The 19,649-nt window shown below is 39.6% G+C and overlaps 1 protein-coding gene across 1 annotated transcript; it reads left to right on the forward strand.

Moving 5' to 3' along the window:
* The first annotated feature begins 2,481 nt into the window (after positions 1–2,481).
* On the forward strand, positions 2,482–18,747 carry LOC112557518 (sodium/potassium-transporting ATPase subunit alpha-1-like). The gene is given in 23 exon segments (XM_025227430.1): positions 2,482–2,571; positions 2,724–2,769; positions 2,940–3,074; positions 3,443–3,646; positions 4,133–4,246; positions 4,955–5,089; positions 5,456–5,573; positions 5,795–5,815; positions 5,818–6,062; positions 7,265–7,463; positions 7,799–7,910; positions 8,467–8,599; positions 9,070–9,262; positions 9,879–10,054; positions 11,734–11,870; positions 12,038–12,255; positions 12,867–12,968; positions 13,530–13,779; positions 14,710–14,884; positions 15,232–15,362; positions 15,697–15,798; positions 17,466–17,665; positions 17,940–18,747. Coding segments are annotated over 21 exon segments (3,033 nt in total). The 5' UTR covers positions 2,482–2,571; positions 2,724–2,757; the 3' UTR covers positions 17,587–17,665; positions 17,940–18,747.
* The last annotated feature ends 902 nt before the right edge of the window (positions 18,748–19,649 follow it).

Here is a 19,649-nt window from a genome sequence, read left to right on the forward strand (position 1 = left end):
CCACTTGAATATAACACAAAGTTTCCACTTCTAGGTAACACAAATATGTCCACTTGAAGTAACACAAAGTTTTCACTGACACCGATGCTCTTCCTGAAGTTATTTCTAATTCAGCTCTGGTTGGTGAGCCCGAGGCGGATACGATGAATAAGCGAAGATCAAACAACAAAAGTGAGAAAAAAAAAACCCACAAAAACCTGGAGAAAAAAAGTCTTTAGCTAAATGCAAGTTCAAAAGCTTAACTAACATTCTTCAAACATTAAACACACGCTCACCGAACAATCAACAAAGATACACACTCACCTCAACAGATACAAATCTGGTCAGGATGTGCCCAGTCCGGTCAAGGCTAACTTCCAATTCTGTTCAGGACTTGTTAAATAACACAATTCTGTTCAGGACTTGTTAAAAACACAATTCTGTTCAGACTTGTTAAATAACACAATTCTGTTCAGGGACTTGTTAAATAACACAAATCTGGTCAGGATGTGCCCAGTCCGGTCAAGGCTAACTTCCAATTCTGTTCAGACTTGTTAAATAACACAAATCTGGTCAGGATGTGCACAGTCCAGTCAGGACTAACTTCCAATTCTGTTCACTTGTTAAATAACAAAATCTGGTCAGGATGTGCCCTACCACCAAGTCGGTTCAAGACTTGTTGCAAACAAAACGTCCGGACACACTGATGACACCGAGGAGACTGTTACTGTCTCCCGCCCGTCAAGGAAAACTCACACAACAACATCCCAAACACTCAAACACTCTTTCCTTTGTTCTTCGAACAAAACACCTATCAACACCAGTTGATTAAAAAAAAAAAACAACAACAAAAAAAAAACAAAGCCGGCCGGCCATCCCTGTGTGGCGCGCACTCAGACAGTAATTGCTGTCTTTTCAACCTCCCCCTTCCAGTTACTTTTTTCCCTGTCTCCTTCCTAGCTCAAAAAAAAAAAAAAAAAACATTAAAAAATATAGCGCAGCAGGTTTGTGACATACCTCAATCTCATTTATTATTACTTTCTTTGTTTAAACGTCTGGTCAAACAGATTTCTCAAATCATGAAGTGGAGTCATATCTGGCGTCCTGTCGGTAGAGGTTGTTGCTACTAATCCACTGAAAGACTTTTTGCAACTTACATATCTTGTATTATTTTAATTTTAACATAATGATTATTTAAAATTGGAACTTTTGTAGTTAAAAATAATTTTTTGTGCATCAACACTCTTGGCCAAACAGACAACAACAACAACAAAAAAAAAAAAAAAGGAAAAAAAAAAGAAAACAATGTCTAAACTTTTGACATAAAGGCACGAGAGTGATTAGTGTTCATGGAGTGGTGAAATACTAAATTAAGGATGAATGAAAACGGTCCAGCTGATATTCAGTCTGCATCAAACCTTTAAATGTCATGTCAACATCATCTTGTGTGATAATGTCTGTGGACTGCCACTTGTTTGGCAGTAACAAGTTGTTATTTAACTAATAAGCTTTGTCCGTCAATGGAGAAGCAGCCAGAGACATTGGTGTGGAAGGAATGTGCCATGTCGCATTATGTAAAAATACTGTCATGTTTGAAATGAGTGTAATGGCGAAGCCTGCAAGGAAAAATAACTTTGGTACACGGGAAATGGCAAAGCAGCTTTACATGTACGATCATCGAAACACAAATCATTTCCGGTCAGTAGGTCGCGCACGATTCTCGATTGGGTATGGGAGCCCCTCACAGGGTGCAAACGTACCCACTCTTTGGTTTGAGATCATAAAGCATTCTTGTAGTGACGATCATATAATAAATCGTGCTCGAAAGGCAAGTTAATGGATGATTTCTCATGACAATGGCCAACATGCAAATTTCTCTGTTAGGATCAAGTTAATTATAATCTCAGAGGTTTTCTCTCAGTGATTCTTTAATTGTGTGGAGGACAAGACCACTCTACCACGCCTAGCTGGATGTTCAGTCTACATTTAACTGACTGATGACATTTGTCACACAAGGAATCAAAAGAAGAGCAAGAAGACCAAGGTTCGTAACTACCTTTCTTCAGTTCTTTGCTCTTTGTAAGGAATTACGTCTCAAATATTGGGGGGGGGGCAAAAGGATATTCCTGCCCCCCCCCCCCCTGTATTTTCCTTGGGGGGGCGGCTGGGATGTAACAGTACCTGTGTGCAAGGCTGGAAGTCAGAATTTTTTCTCCATATATACTCTTCCTGGTTTAGTGAGCTTCATTACGTTTTAACTAAAGAACATCAGTAAAAACAGTACAGATGATTGCAAAATAGAAAACTGGGAGAAAAGAGGGATGGAAAGACAGTGAGAAAAGGAGACCACTAGCTGATGGGGGTATTCCGAAAAAAAATAGACATTAAAGGACATCTAGAACACTAGTAACATGTCGTGCGTGTTTGAGAGAGAGGGAGTGAGAGAGAAAGAGTCAGATTACTCCGTCATCTTAAAATAACGTCAAAATGTACGTCAAATGTCGAAATACACGCGACCTCCGTTATCAATGTGACGTCATTTGTCGCCTGACTGAAAGTCAGTGGAAGCTGTTGAGTGTTCGTTGTTCACAGGTCGGTCCACTTACATTGTACATTATCTAGATGCACACAGTTTGAAATATTTGGTACATGCATAAAGTCATGCGCTATCACCTTCTGTTTATTTCACTGCATTTTTCTTGATTTTCTAACATATTTCAATGAGACTGGTGTTTGATGTGCAGGCACACTCGACGTCTGCTAGGGTTAGAAGTCAACATGGAGGAAAAGGTAAACATGAAAAACAGAGGCTTGGTAACATTGTTTTGCTTAACTCTATTCACGCACACACACACATTAAGAAACGCACACAGGTGAAATATGTAGGCGATTTCTACTCATGAGATAAAATACAAAAGAAAGGGAGAGTAGTGTCCTTCTATACACATTGTTTATTGCAGAGCAAGGCATCTATGCATCAGCCAGAGCCAGCCAAAAAGAAAAATCTGGAAGAACTTAAGAAAGAGCTGGAAATGGACGATCATTCACTTTCGGTGGATGAAGTCGTCGCTAAGTATAACACTTCACTCAAAACGGTAAAACCTTTGCATATTTCTTTCTCTCTTTTTTTGGGGTGGGTTTTGGCTCTTTTTTTTTGTGTGTGTTTTCATTCTTCTGTAGTGGCTCAACGGTGGCTCAACGGTTAGTGCCTGTCACCAAGACAGTGAAGATTTGGCTGTCCTGGGTTCAGCTCTCGTCTCGGTCACGCTGTTCTCTGTATGTGTTATCTATTTATGGCTGCCTTGCCGTGATATAGCCTTGGTTGCTGACTCGGCGTCAAACATAATACTCTTTTTTTATATGTCTTACTGTTGTACTTTTTATTTCTTTTACTTCTCTTTCTGATTTTCTTCTTGTTATTAAGAATATTCGTGATATTTATTCATCTGAAATCTTCTGGAAGGGTCTCACCCGCGATGGTGTGTTACTTGCGCGTGCCCGGGAGGGTTCTAACGTTCTGTCGCCGCCCAAGACAACCCCAGAGTGGGTCAAGTTCCTCAAACAGCTCTTCGGTGGCTTCGCTATGTTGCTGTGGATCGGCTCCATTCTTTGCTTCATAGCTTACACTATTGCCTACATCAGGGACCCCGAGACCGAGCTGGACAACGTCAGTACGATTTGTGGTGTGTGCATGCGTGTGTGTGTGCATCTTGCAATAATATCAGATGCATTAAAGCTCTTAGAAACCTTTCCTTTTTGCATGGATATACTTGGAAGCTATCCCTGATTTCCACGGATACACCAAGAAACTCTCCCCGATTTACTGAAAATTCAAGGCTGTGCGCTAGCGTGCCTGTACGCACGAGGTGTGTTTGAAAAGTAGCGGGATTGGTGTGACAAACTATTTCAATTTGAAACAAAAAGCTACATGGCTTCCCCTTTAAAGTAATCCCACTCGCGTCTAGCGCCACTGTATTGACGCTAGTTAAAGCTTGGGAAAGTAAAAAAAAGTTGCAACCACGCTTATCTCGGGAGCGTGCTTTGCGTTTGTTGACTGCTTTCTAGGCCGCGATAGACTTTTTTCTTTCTTGGTCTTGACTTTGATTAACGGCCTTTGACCTCCGCCTTGTGAGTAAATTCTTACTTATCACAGCTCTACCTCGGCATTGTCCTCATGGCGGTCGTTATCATCACTGGATGCTTCAGCTACTATCAAGAGTCAAAGTCTTCCAAGATTATGGAATCGTTCAAGAAGTTAGTCCCCCAGGTAATTCACACAGAAGATTTTGAAAGCAGACTGATCATCACCCAATTGTCCCTAACTAACATTAAGCTGCAGTGACACAATGTTTTGTGTGCACAAACAGTAAAATGAAAAAAAAAAGGATTTTATTTTTTTCAAACATTACTATAAGATACTAAAGAAACATAACGCTTTTTTCCCTAGATGATATTGGTACCAGAGCACCTTTCAAATAACTTATTAATTATATTTTGATTATCAGGCATGCTTACCTTAAAAATATAAGGCAAGTGAGTGTTCTCTCTGTTGAGCATCTTCACCACAGAATATTCATGCACACGAAACATAGTCATGTCCACTGATTGTAGTTACCTGGATCTGGCTAGATTTTGCTGCTGTGGCTGCATGAAGCTTTAAGACTAAGAGTGTTTTATTATAGGTCCTGAAATTGAATATGTGCACAGTCAGTAATTATCCAATATCTAATATTTGTAATGACACACAATATCGATAATCGTCAGTGACCCGGAATGACCTTAGAAAATAAGATCTTTAACGCTGCCACCATCAATCAATGCGATTACCATATAAAATGATGGTGAGAAGTCACAGATAGACCAGAAAACAAACACACACACACACGCACATCCCTCTCCCAAACACACACAAAGACTTTTTTGGTCTCTAATGAACTTTTTAAAATTTTGCACCTACTTTGGGTGGAATATTTAGCGCTCTATCGTTCTAAGAGATGGTGAAAGTACAGAAATAAACGCAGAAGAACTCGTTGTCGGCGACATTGTATCTGTCAAAGCTGGCGACAGAGTCCCCGCTGACCTAAGAATCGTCACAGCGTACAACTGCAAGGTAAGAGATCTGGTGGTGAATGGTCAAATGACGGCAGTTTTAGCTGAGCTGATGTCGTCTTTCTTTCTGTTATTCATTTCTTTTTGCTTTTTATTCGAACCACTGACTTGTTAACTCTAAATACCTATAACCAGCTGGTTTCCTACCCAAGTTAGGACAGTGTTACCTAACGGAAATTACCGACGTCTGTGATTAACGGTTGCTGGTTGACTTCACGAATCCCGACAATCCGTGGAGCAATACCTCCTCGAATAAATAATTTAAAATAAACCAATAATTAGTGATACAATGTTTATAAGCTTTACTGTATTTACTGTATTGTCCTGGAAAACAGGTCATTTAATTGTATTTTGTCTTCCCTCCCAGGTGGACAACTCTTCCCTGACAGGAGAATCGGAGCCTCAGCCGCGGACACCTGAGTTTACAAATCCGAATCCCCTAGAAACTAGGAACATAGCCTTCTTTTCCACTTGCGTTGTCGAAGGTATTTATACGTTCTTGATGATATTTTGTGATAATTTTACTGGTGGGGTCCTGAGGGATCACATCGATATAAAAGGCTTATAGGGGTTTATGAGTCGGTAGATGAAGAGTCGGCCTCTCAGGCCTTAGTGTCTCATCCACTCTTTCTTTCACTCTTTGTGCGCGCGTAAACGTATATGAATATCTCTCTGTATTAACGCGAACGTACGTCTGTGCTATTAGGAACCGCAACTGGGATAGTTATCAGGTTGGTGACAACACTGTGATGGGTCGCATCGCTAACCTGGCCACTGGCCTTGAGGTGGGAGACACACCCATCGCTAAGGAAATCCATCACTTCATCACCATCATCACTGCTATCGCCTTGGTACTCGGCATATCCTTTGGTTTGCTCGCCTTCAGTATGGGTTATGAGTGGATCGAAGCTATCATCTTCCTGATTGGAATCATCGTGGCTAACGTTCCGGAAGGTCTGTTGGCCACTTTGACGGTGAGGGTCTTTTCTCATTTCATTCTTAACTGTAGGTTGACGACGCCAGTATTGCGTCTTGTCTAGCAATTTTCTTGCACGAAAACATGATGCACAAAAAACTGACAGCTCGACCGAAAACACCGAAATCGTGCGTATCGAAAGATTCAGTCTCGAAAAACGTTTTAAAAGAACGACTAAATATCGAACACGTTTCATGTGTAGACTAAGTGCATATCGATACGCGTGCTAAATAGACTTTCTGAAACTTTGCACATTAGCACTTATTCACCTATTAGCAATTCCACGCACGGGCATTCATCCATCCCTTGACTTATCGGTCTTTTGTAGTAGCACATGAAGAGATGCTGCTGCTGTTGATAAAGTCCATCAGTCAAGCCTGTCTGATTGTGAACAGGTCCTGTACTGGACGACCAGTCCACTCCTTCACATTCGTAAGCCACTTCTCCCTCCGACTAGTGTGGCATGTACCCTCACCCCCCAAGCTACTTTGAAGTGCAGTCTTCAGTGGACAATGGTGACAGTGTGAAACCTAGCAGATATGCATAGGTAAAGCAGTATCCCAGAAATAAGTGTACTGCTCATGGTTGCTCAGACTACACCCCAAAGTACGAGAAAGCTCACGCCATGCTTGGGTGTGGCATCCTTCCCACTGTACCCTATATACACTGTCAGCTGCTCTCCCCAAATCCTGTCCATCTGACCCACGTCAGTCCCACGGTGTCTTCTTGATTCTGTTCTAGCTGAGTTCTAGTGAGTTGTTTCATTTTGTCGCACTGGTGTAATGTGCGAAGTTCCACATACCAATAAATGTTCCTTCTGTCAGCTTGATAACTGTTTAGATTCTAATAGCTCAATTCTCGCCATTCCATACCTGGAGTTTTGCACGCACACATAAACACATCACACCATTATTTGTTTCTATGACATATATATTTTAATTAAAGAAATTTCTCGTGTTCTTTTTTTTATTTCTTAATCAGTTTATTGACCTGTTTGTCCTAAATAGTCATCCGGTTATAAATAAACACCTCGCCTCGTACTTTCGTCCGTTCCTGTCTTCATATTAACAAGAACGCTCGTAATTTTTGTGTATACTCATGTATGGAGGCCTAACTGGACTTTTGACGACTAGCGTGCTTTTTGTTTTGTTTTTTGTCTTTTTGTTTTTGTTTTTTTTTTTTCTTTTTTTTTTTTGGCAGGTTTGCCTTACACTGACGGCTAAGAGAATGGCCTCAAAGAACTGTCTGGTAAAGAACCTTGAATCTGTAGAGACTCTGGGTTCGACGTCCACCATCTGCTCCGACAAAACAGGTACCTTGACACAGAACCGCATGACAGTGGCGCATGTTTGGTATGACGGCAAGATCTGGTTGGCCGACACGAGCCATGAAGTCCAACGTAAGTGAAATCAGTTGATGACTACAACTTTTTAAAACCTTTCTAATTAAAACATTAAAAAAGTGATTTGACAAATTACAAACGTAGCTACAAACTAAACAACGTGATATCAGCTTAATGTTTAGTGCGAACACTACGAGAGAAAAACAAAGCGATAAAATGTGTGTTTTGTATCATGTTCATTTTTGGTGAACATATCAATACAAACAGATAGATTTCAATAATAATAATGTTCGGCTTGATTTTACTGGTCGCTAGCGTGATGTGTGGATACTAGGAATTGCTGGTGTGCGGGGAGGGGAATAATCCATGACCTGACCCAACATTTGTTGCAGGTGCCACTTTTGCAAAATCGGATTCTTCGTGGGCGGCGCTTGCTAGAGTAGCAACACTGTGCAACAGAGCGGTCTTTAAACCAGGTCAAACCTCTGTCCCCGTCCTACAGAGGTAAACAACATAAGTGGTGTATCGACGAAACTAGTTTACACCTTGATTGAGCTAAACACTTTGACAAATGAGCAATCATAAAGAAAAATCCGTATCGTCACTTTAGGGTTTCCGAAGTGTTCCGAAGTGTTCTGAAGTGTTAGAGACTTATATAGGAACAAGGCTTTTTTTCTTAGAGAAGTGCATATCTTCTTTCCCTTGCTGCTTTAAATTTCGCCTAACCTTTAAATTCTTGTTAAGGATTCTAAGTAGACATTTCACAGCTGGGTCAACCTGGGTGGGGATGAAGTAAGCTGTTGTGTCACACGGGTATCGAACCGCCTAGTGTACCCACCTGAGGGTTCGAATATCATTGTTCTAGCCGCTAAGCTTTCCGTTTCTTCACGACAAGTTCACAAACTGCACAACAATAAACGACCCCAAGTCTCGTATCTCCCCATCACATTATACCGCAAATAACATAATCACATGGATTTCAAAATTTGAATCGTTTTGGGGGGTTTTGTTGGGACTTTAATGAATGACGCGAAGCTCACTGTAAGCTGGTTTGATGCAGGGAATGTGTCGGAGATGCGTCTGAGTCTGCGCTGCTCAAATGCGTGGAAATGGTGTCTGGCGGTACTGAAAAAATGCGAAATGAGTACAAGAAAGTAGCAGAACTTCCTTTCAACTCGACGAACAAATACCAGGTAATCACTTCGTTCAAAATGTAACTAGTTTTATAATTTCTTATATGTCAACTTTCTTATGCTTTCTACTTACCAAGACTGTAATAATTCAAAGTGTATTTGCTGTAACTTCCCAACAACGAAATAAAAATATTAGTTACATCAGGATAATAGTCTCTACCTTTTCTTTATCTCTTTATTCTTCTCTCCCTCTTTCTTGAAAAATGACTACATCTACCTACCAATGAGCATGATATCGCTTAACAAATCTCATACACAGTGCACTTTGTTTATATACACCTTCTTCGGGCCAAATGTCATTCTTGCCGGGTCAAGCGCTTACTTAAATAAAAAGGTAATCCGCTTGTAAGCGACCTGCTTATAACATACATGAACACATAAACACAACATAAAATGATAGTGTGATGACAAGGTCTAACTATCTAAATCCATTCTTTAATTTCATTTGACTTTGACTGTTTAATCTGAAGATCTCTATTCACGAATGGAGCGAGCAGCCTGACTCCCACTACCTTCTGGTGATGAAGGGAGCACCGGAGCGCATCTTAGCAGGCTGTGCGTTCTACCTGTACTTTGATGAAAAACGACCAGTTCGAGATAAATTCAAATTAGCTTTCAAGACTGCGTACGAAGCGCTTGGAGGTCTTGGCGAACGTGTCCTTGGTAAATGACAAAGCTAGTCGCACTATTGTTGTAAAGGTCTTTCTTGACCGGTAAAAATTACCGTCGTATAGTTGACCAAGTTCGGCAAAGTTGGGTGCAAAGATCACAGGAAACCAATGGTTTCAAACGAACTTTAGAAAAATTGGAATTTTTGTCAACATCCTAACCCTAACTTATAAACCTGTTTGCCAGTGCATTGCCAATATATTGCCAGACTTTGATGGCACTTTTACACGTCGGCACTTTGCCTGGTTAATAACGACCTTAAGCAAGCGGTGTGTGCGTGCGTGTATGTGTTTGTGTGTGTGTGCGCGCGCGCGTGTATATGTGTGTATATGTATATGTGTGTGTTCCTTGTGCGTATGACCTGGTCCACGTATGAGAGAATTTGTGTGTTGGAGTCGGCAGGAACAGCATTCACGATTGTTACTTATTATTTTTGTTATAATGGCGACGAGGGCTCAAATACAAACGAGCAAAGAAAATCTGTCAGAGTTTTATCGTTGTTGCTTTGCGACGATGACGACGACGACGACGATGACGACGACGACGACGACGATGACGTTGATGATGATGATGATGATGATGATGATGATGATGATGATGATGATGACAGGGTTCTGCGATTATGCCCTTCCGGCTGACAAATTCCCAAAGGGCTTTGAGTTTGATATGGAGAACCCAAACTTTCCTCTAAACTTGCTTCGCTTCGTCGGCTTAATGGCCATGATAGATCCTCCAAGGCCAGCTGTTCCAGAAGCTGTAGCAAAATGCCGATCCGCAGGGATCAAGGTAAGATTAATAATACAACACTCGTTTTCAGCGAGATTTACTTCTGCACAAGCATTAAACTGACAATATTCATGATCTATTTTGTGGAGTCGGGTGGGGGTAGGGGTAAGGGATTTTGTGATGTTCGTTTATATTTCAAATTGCCGCTTATTCACTCTTATTCCTTTTATTTTTTCCCCTTTTCTTCATTTTCCGTTACTGCTTAAAAAAAGCAGAAAAGTAAAAGAGAAAAAGCTTTCTGGAGTATCTCCCTTTTAAATTAACGAGTTCACCGTGCAAAATACAATACAGCTGATCAAAGAAAACAAAGGTATAATTAAAGAAATGAAAATGAAAGAGAACACAGAAACTGACATAGTTTTAAGGCATTCATATAAGTTCTAGCATCAGGTATGCCCATCCCCCCATTATACACTTTTTTAATAAATACTTTTCTGTTAATTTTGTCATTTTTTCCATCCCACAAAGTCTGAAATATAGATTTCTGAATGTTATTAACAATATGATCTGGATGATTTGGCAGCAATAGTCACAAGTGTATTAACTTTGACAAGATTAACGACTTGAGTATTGCTACTCTTCCTAATGGAGTTAACTGTCTTTTCAGTCATTCTTGGATAGTGGTCTCATTTCGGCTAACTTACTATCATAATTTAACTTTATACTTGGTTTTAGATTGCGCTGAGCTTATATTGTGATTTTGTCTTAGTGATCAGGGTAAGCAAAAACTTAAAATAAAATATACTAATAATAATTGAAAAGAAAAAGAGCTGAATGCATATTAAGAAGTAAAATGTTCATTACAGTTCAGTTTTTAAAAAGAAAAAGTGTATTTCTATCCTTTTAAAAAAAAAAATCGTTTCCCCGAAAATGAGACCGGGTCTCATACGGGATGTCCATATAGTCCGTGTGCAACAAAAAGTTGTAAGTTTTTAAGTATATGTAACATAAAGAATCTGTAAAAAGGTCTAGAAAGAACAAATGTTTAAATGTTCTACTGTTCAGATCAATTTTGAATATTTCCCCCATCGTTACTAATACAAAGAATAATGAGATTATGTTGTTCTCGACAAAACATTTACAACTGATTTTCAGTAACACCAACAACCACATCAGCTATTCTAGCTTGCAAGTATTCTGAAGATCAAGGTTTGGTTAAACAAACATTAGTTTTCACATGTTTCCAGCTTTAGTGATACCTTTATTAATGAATTTTTGGGACCTACCTCAAAAGTTTCTTTTACGAATGTTACAGTTTCTTCGCTAACATGTGGCCTATCAGACCGTGGATTATCATTGACAGCACTTGTTTCTTTAAATTTTTTCATCTTCTTTGATATAGAATTTCAGAGTCGTTCTTCTTTCGTTGGTACTTGGTTAGAAACAGCAGAGACACATTTTAGTTCATCCAAAGAACACAATTTTTAAAAAATCATTCTGGGGCTTAGTTTTGGTTTAGGTCTTATTTTAGGGAACGCACAGCAGATCTCCATCTGAAATAAAAAAATAAAAGTCAGTACAGTGGTTATTTTCTCTCTCTCTCTCATGTGTGTTCGTGTGTTTGTGTGTGTGAGAAGCCATTAATACAATTCATTTACTTGTGGCATCGTTGAAACGATGATTGATGCTAAGGGAGCGTAATTTCGCTGTGGCCATTAATTCTCAGATGTGCTATACAGGTCATTATGGTAACGGGGGATCACCCAATCACAGCGAGGGCAATAGCTCGCAATGTTGGAATCATCTCTTCAGATATGCCAACCGCCGATGAAGTATGTGAGGCCCGCAAGGTTCCCATCTATGCGCTCCCACCGGGGTAATCAAACTGAGTTTTTTTTCTGTCTTCAAAACTGATCGCGAACTAGCTTACTTCAGCATTCCGATTTCTTTCTTTCCATCAACTTCTTAGTCTCTCTCTTTTTTATACTTTTGTTTACGTCGTCCTCCATTGTTAACTTGTAATCTTTTGCCTACGTTTTCTAGGACGACGACGGCTGTTGTGATCAATGGGGCAGAGCTGAAAACTATGAGCCACACGCATCTTAGAGACGTCCTCATGAACTACAGGGAGATTGTCTTCGCCAGGACCTCCCCGCAGCAGAAACTTATCATCGTGGAAGGCTGTCAGAAACTTAACCAGATCGTCGCTGTTACCGGCGATGGTGTGAACGACTCCCCGGCATTGAAGAAGGCAGATATAGGTAAGGCTAGTCGGTGGGAGAGATTTAGGGTGGGAAAACCTGGAACTGTATCCATGGAATCAGGTACTTTGAAAAACAGTGTCATACCGAGTCATATGACCAAGCCAGACCAGCTCATGCTGTTTGACTGTTGCGAGTAGAGGTTGCTGATGGTGACTCTCTCGACCCTAATGAACATCCCAGTGAAGGCAAGCAGCTTCCAAAACTTTCGGAAGCATGAAATCAGTGACCTTCACCCTTCTCATCGTCGAAGCAAAACCCTCGCATCCTTTTTTGGTTCACGCTAGGGAAAGGAATTAAAAAAGCACAAAAAAAAAACCCCGCGAAGTCCCCGACATAATCTGGTGTACCGATGTCTAATGTACAGTTAACACAGGTTACGGCGATCTCAAGCTTTGTCAAGCTGTTTTCGGATCTTACGTAACTTTACCTGTTACTATCAAGCCATTCATTATGCACGGGTGTCGCCTACCCTGTGATAAAGTCGTGCTATTCTTTGTTGATGACTACTGTCAGATAAAATTCCACCTCTCATAATCTGTGTACATGGCCTGTCTACCAGGAAATGAACACTTACCTCTACTGTAATATTCTTATATTCAATGTTTCAGGCATTGCCATGGGAATCGCTGGGAGCGATGTTAGTAAGCAAGCTGCTGACATGATTTTGTTGGATGACAACTTTGCCTCCATCGTCATTGGTGTCGAAGAGGGTAACACGTATACACCTGTTTACACCTCTATGCCATTCAGGCTGCAAAAAATGTTATACCTGCATGTTGTAAAACACTGATTGATAGTCAAATCGGCAAGACTTTGCTCTATTACTTTACAGCATGCACACGTAGCCACCTTTTTCAAAAATGGTTTACGATACGGCGCGATGTTCCAGTGCAAAGATAATGAGAAAAGGCGACCTGAGAATAAAGAGGAAGTAAAGATTCAATCAAAATATTTTCTTTTCATTCATCGTCACTGTGATTACGAACGCTAGGAGTTCCGTAGCACAGTAGTGAAGCGCTTGTCGTGATTGCACTAAAGATTGCAAGATCATTGGGTTGGATCTCGTCTTTTTTTTCTGCAAGTGTAGCCTGTTCAGAAGGCTGGTGATTGTGGGCTTTTCTGGGTATTACGCTTTTTGCTTCCCCCTTTCCCTGAAGAAAAAAAGTCACGTAAATGCAGAAAAGATTTTTTTTACATCAAAATAAGTAGCCCAAAAACCATGGAGAATGACATAAAAAAAAAAATATACAAAAATCCGCGTCCATTTGCAGGTCGCCTCATCTTCGACAACCTCAAGAAATCTATCGCCTACACGCTGTCCTCGAACATTCCAGAAATATCGCCCTTCCTCTTCTACATCGTAGCCGGCGTGCCCCTGCCGCTGGGCGTGGTGACCATTCTTTGCATTGACCTGGGGACCGACATGCTGCCGGCCATCTCTCTGGCCTACGAGCGCGCGGAGAGCGACATCATGAAGCGGCAGCCACGAGATCCGGTCGCAGACCGACTGGTCAACGAGAGGTGAGCAGGCTGGGACCACTTACAACTTGAAGTCAGTTAACCTACTGACATTTTAAAAGGTTCTAACTGGCTGCTTTGCTGACTGTCAGCTAAATTATATATATAAATAATATAGAATAATAGCTTAGGTGACGTCAATCAGTGGAGTTCTGAGTCGTGACCAATGATGGTAGTAAGAAAAGTGGAAGCAAGAGTTTACCAAGTTTACCTTGAACACAAAGAAAAAAGAGAAATCCAAATAGATCCTGTCGTGGCATGTTAAATAAAATCCATGTCATGAGGTCATGGAAATAAAAATAGATCAACAGTTTCACAAAACTGTAAAGTCAACTAAGATTGGCAGTAGGTGGAGAAGATTAGCACTCATGCAGAAAGTCGTAGGATACGTAGAAGACCGCGAGCAATGAAGCAGTCCAACATGACGATGAACTTACCAAGCCAGAAGTGTAAAAATCAAAGTGCAGTAAAACGAAAAACAGATAACTCAGAGAGTTCAAGCCGGTTAGGCAAAGGGACATCACCCTAGATGAAGAGAAACAAAAAGAGATGAGAGCTAGGAGGTTAAAAACTAAACTTGAGTAAATAATTAGAATGAAAGTAAAGTAACTTTGGTGAGATAAACAAAAGAGAAAATGAGCAAGGAGAAAGCGATTGAAGGATCACACAAAAACAAGACTCAGTCGTCAAGGGGAACAAAGCGGAGAAGAGCCAGGAAGTTAGAATGAAGGTATAACGAGAATTTGTGGATGACGTAGATGACAGAGTGGATAATATACGAAATAGTTCTTAAGGTGCTGAGAGAGAGGCACAGAAAAGCTTATAACTGACTCGGAAGTTGACAAATGAGGAAAGGAGGGTCCTGTGATTATTTATGTGACATCTTAGCGCATTGTGGTTTGTTACAATATGGCATTTGATTGGTGTTTTCAGGTTAATCGCCATGTCTTATGGTCAGATTGGCGTGATTCAGATGATAGCTGGCTTCTACATCTGGTACATCGTCATGGCGGACAATGGATTCCGCACAAGTGAACTCTTTGGTCTGCGCAGTGACTGGGATTCCAAATGGATAACAGATTTGGAGGATTCTTATGGACAGCAGTGGGTAAGTGATCATTTCTGTTATTACGCTGTACGCAAATTGTTTTCTTCTTCCCTCTCTTTTTTCTCTTTCTCTGTCTTTCTCACACGCACGCACATACAGTGAAAAAAAAAAAAGTAAGCAGAAAAATTATCTTGTGAAGCTGAACGAACATTTAAATCAAAGCGTTTTCTTTAGCTTTAGATGTTAACTTATATTGGGGAGAATAAAGTTAAGATGCAAAACAAAATGGAAAGTAAATGTGCATCAGGCATTTAAAAAAACAATAGAGATTCCCCTTCCTCTCTCTCTCTCTTTCTCTCTCGATGAGCATTCACTACGACGGTATAAGGTGTTTGATGATTCTGCAGACCTATAAGCAGAGGAAGAATCTAGAATTTACCGGCCAGACCGCATTCTTCGTGACAATAGTCATCGTGCAATGGGCTGACCTCATCATCTGCAAGACAAGACGCCTCTCGCTTTTGTCACAGGGCATGACGTGAGTACAGCAGCCAGGGCATCCGCGAGTATCAGATGGTTATTGTGACAGGTAGACTTACATCTCGGCTGCTTTTACGGAAGTGTGCTGATTTAACGGGTTCCTTACATGTGCTATGTATATATTTTTTTTTTTGTGTGTCTGTATTGTCCCCCTGTTAGTGTGTACGTGTGTGTATGGAAGGAAGGAGGACGGTGTGCGCGCGAGCTCGCTTTCAAACCTTTCATCTTTTGTGGTACTCCTCCTCTCACACACTTTCCTTTTCTCCTGTACTTTCTGTCTTCCTTTAAAGATACGTGTTAAAGCTATCCATTTGGTTCATCTGTGTCTCCAGCAATCACTACCTGACACTGGCTCTTTTGTTCGAGACTGTTTTGGCTTTGATTCTGTGCTACACTCCCAACATCGATGTTGCTCTGAGGACAAAACCACTCAAGTAAGACGCAGTGCATGACGCTTGTAAACACAATAATCTAAACACGAAAGTTTTGCAAGTGTATGCACGAATATGTATGTGAGCTCTCTGTATGTGTGTGTGGGCGCACGTGCGTGCGTGAGTGTGCGCTCGCTCGCCAGTGTCTGAATGGATGCAGAGATGGTTGGATGGATGGACTATCAATTTCAAGTATGCTTGACAATGTACTTCAGCAGTCCTGAAGCTTGCAATGGTAAATTGGAAAGCGTACAATTAACTTCAAAATCAGATTGTTACATAGCATATTTTAATATAGACAACATTACTTTTACTTGCTGTTTGTTTCCCCCGCCTAACGTACAGATTTTCGACATTTCCCTTTCTATTATTTTCATTCCGATCTTATCTTCCACATCTACACTAATGTAGCGGATTGTTCCGACTTCTTTTTTATTACCATTACACAATTTTATTTAACTACATATATCTTTCTGAGAATTTCGGAATAGATTTTTCACCCACTTGCTATCGTCCTAGAGGTATGAAATTTTCATTCCACACAGTGATAATGAATTAATAAATCTTTTTCAGCAGTCCACATGTTTTCTTAATTTTACATTTCACGACAACTTACGGCAGAATTAGGTAACTGCTGCTCTAGGACTAATAAACTAGAGTCATCTTCCTTAATTTGGCCCATAAAAAAAGAAAAAAGACACAAAGTAAAACGAAAAAATTCGATAGCGAAATTCAAAGACTAAAATATGTAAACAAAAATTAAACACATTTTTATTTGAAATGTACTAAAAAGGATAAAATAATGTTTTCTCTTAAATCTCGGGATTTTCTTTAATACATAGAAGTTAGAATATAAAAGTGTGAGGGGCTTTCGACTCTTACAAATATCTGGGTACTTTCTATGATAACAAGCTTAAATAGGACATCAACACTGACATGATCTTTCATAAGATCCAAAAATGTATGTACCTCCTACGGAAAACTCAGATCTTTGTCTCTCAGCTCTGTCATCCTCACATGGTTCTATCAGTCCTTCATCGAAAGTCTCATCACTTTTGTCTTTCATCTCTTGGTTTCAAAGCCTCTCTCTCGGAACAGGAACAGTCTTGTCTCCCTTGTTAATATCTGTTCCAAGATCACCGGAATCAGGCAGATGGACTTGGCAGCCTTTTGTCATAAGAAAATCCTCAGGAAGGCATCACGCATCCGTTCTGATCTGATTGTGTTGGCATTCGCTTGATAAACTCTACTGGCCGTCTTCTCGTACTATCCTCAGTCACCAACTGTTTCTGTTGTTAAGACTGTATGTGTATTGGGGATGGGGGTGTAAGAGAGAGAGAGAGAGAATGTGTGTGTAAAAGAGACTATTTCAACATTACATTTATATTATCTTTTTTATATCATGTGTGTTTATATATACTATTGCTAGTACGAGCACTATTTTAATTGTCCCTGTGGATCAATAAGCTTCTATTGTATTGTATTCTTGGAACTTGAAACATTTCGGAGACTTTTATATTCGAACTTCTTTGTACTAAAGAAAATCCAGAGATCTAAGGAAAAAGTTTTACCCCTTTTTTTAGTACATTTCAAATAAAGTTGTGTTTAAATTACTTTTTATTTCACTTATTTTATTTAGTACTGATCTTTGTCTTTTTCTCCCTCTCTAGAATGATGTGGTGGCTTGTTCCGATTCCTTTCGCGGTGCTGATCATCGCCTATGATGAGTGTCGTCGCCTGATTCTTCGACGAAATCCTGGGGGTTTCGTGGAGCGAGAAACATATTACTAAACGATGGAAAGCCTTTGACACAGTTTTCAACAGTATTTTTTTTTAAACAAGAACCTGCAATGCCACAAGAACAATCAACGTAGTTACACATTATTCCTACTTACTTTCTCCTGCTTTCCTGCTGTCATTTCTTCGTTTCGTTCATTTTCTCCTTTCATCCTTACTCTCTCTCTCTCTCTCTCTCTCTCTCTCTCTCTCTCTCTCTCTCACACACACACACACACATATCGTTTCTTTTGCTTTTTAAATTATAGTCTTTGGAGATATTTTAGTAATTGTCTTTAATACTGTACCACTAAAGTTAATATCCAAGAGAGGTTCACTGGAAAAATATGCTTTGTATTCTCTTTCAGGAACTTAGGAACAAGACCAGAAAGTGTTCATCACCACTTGGAAATTTCATAACAGTTCAAGCACAAGTACAACATATTTTTTAAAAGTGCTCGTTAAAAGACTGGTACGAAGGTGTTTCAGACTAATTCATTACAAACAATGAAGGATGATTTCAATGTCAACAAGGCCTGTTTTTCAGCAGAACTGTCAAGCGCTATTTTCCCATCTGTTTCTGGCTAGAATAACAGAACATAATTATTATTCAGACTTGAAAACAGCTTTCAACAAAGAAGCAAAAGGAATAATGACGATAAGTGCTGCACTCAAACATTTTTTATACTCCCCCTTTCCTGTCACTGGGTGCTTTTTCCCGTGATTTAGGGTATATGACAAAAAATCTATATTTTAGTGCATCTATAAAATAGAAGTTTTTTATATATTACTTTTATATATTATATAAATTATATCTAGTATTCATATATCTACAAAATATGCTTTTTATAAATATAAATGAAAGTGGATATTTCTATTTTATATAAGTCAATTGGCCGACTGTTTTTATAGCTGTTAAGCTTATATACTTTCATCGATAACTATCCTTTGATTCTTCAAAATATTATTGGGAACACTATCACTACACAAAGCAAAATAATTCTACAAACTGGGACAGTGTGACAGATCTTCTGAACCAAGACAAGCGAACTGTGAATTACATAGTAGCTTTATCATTATGTATACTTAGACTGTACTAAACTCGACTTTTTGTCCAGTTTATGAACATTGTTCTATGTTAGGATAAATAAATCACAGGAAATAAAAAAAAATATTTAAAAAAAAGGAATAGTAACGGAATTATGTTTGCAAGCTGATATGTGAAGATGAGTTATGAAGTTTCAAAATGTATATGCATACAGGCCTAAAACTAATATTTCTCACTGTATGCATTGAGGAAAATTTTGAAATGCAACAATGCAAATCAAGGCAGAATTTTTATATGGACTATGATGTGTTTTAGAAAATTTCTCGTTCCTTTAGAGATTTTTTTGCTGTCTTTTCATTCCCTTTCCCCCAACCCTTCTGGTTAGCAAAACACTCTTTGTGGCGTAGGAAGAAACTCGGCTGCTTTGGGGGTGGGGCAAACTCCATGCTGACAGAGAACGACCTTTGACTTGCACATTAAGAAAAAAAAAGGTGTGTCTGTGTGTGTTGGGGGGGAGGGGGAGGGACAACGAGAAGCAAAACTCGTTGAAAAATAACTCACCTGGTTATAGCAATCACAAGTAATTATGTAATACTCAGAATAATATAAGCTTTATAATTTTATTAATCACATTCAAGGTTAACCCCCCCCCCAAAAAAAAACACATAAGTTTTCTTTGATTAATGTCTTTGTTTTGTATTAGTGGTTTTTTTTTTATCCCTTTCTTTAGATTGAAGGGTAGATGTAAAAAAAAAATTTTTGCTGTTCTGTGACCCTCGTAAATAAATATGTAATACACTTTTTATTCGCATGCACTTCTCTGAATGATTTTTTTTAATCTGAAACACTTACCACAATGTACTTAAAAATCTTTTGACTGATAGCCATTATTTGCGAAATGTTGCCAGATTTATATCCTACCGACTTGCTGGTGGAGAGTGATGTCCCTTCGCCTAACTGATTAGATGAGATTAGCTCTCCTTCGCTTTTCCTGTTAATCTGAGTTCAAGGTTTTTGTGCGATATTGATC

Source organism: Pomacea canaliculata, linkage group LG2, assembly GCF_003073045.1.
Source record: "Pomacea canaliculata isolate SZHN2017 linkage group LG2, ASM307304v1, whole genome shotgun sequence".
NCBI classification, from domain to species: domain Eukaryota; kingdom Metazoa; phylum Mollusca; class Gastropoda; order Architaenioglossa; family Ampullariidae; genus Pomacea; species Pomacea canaliculata.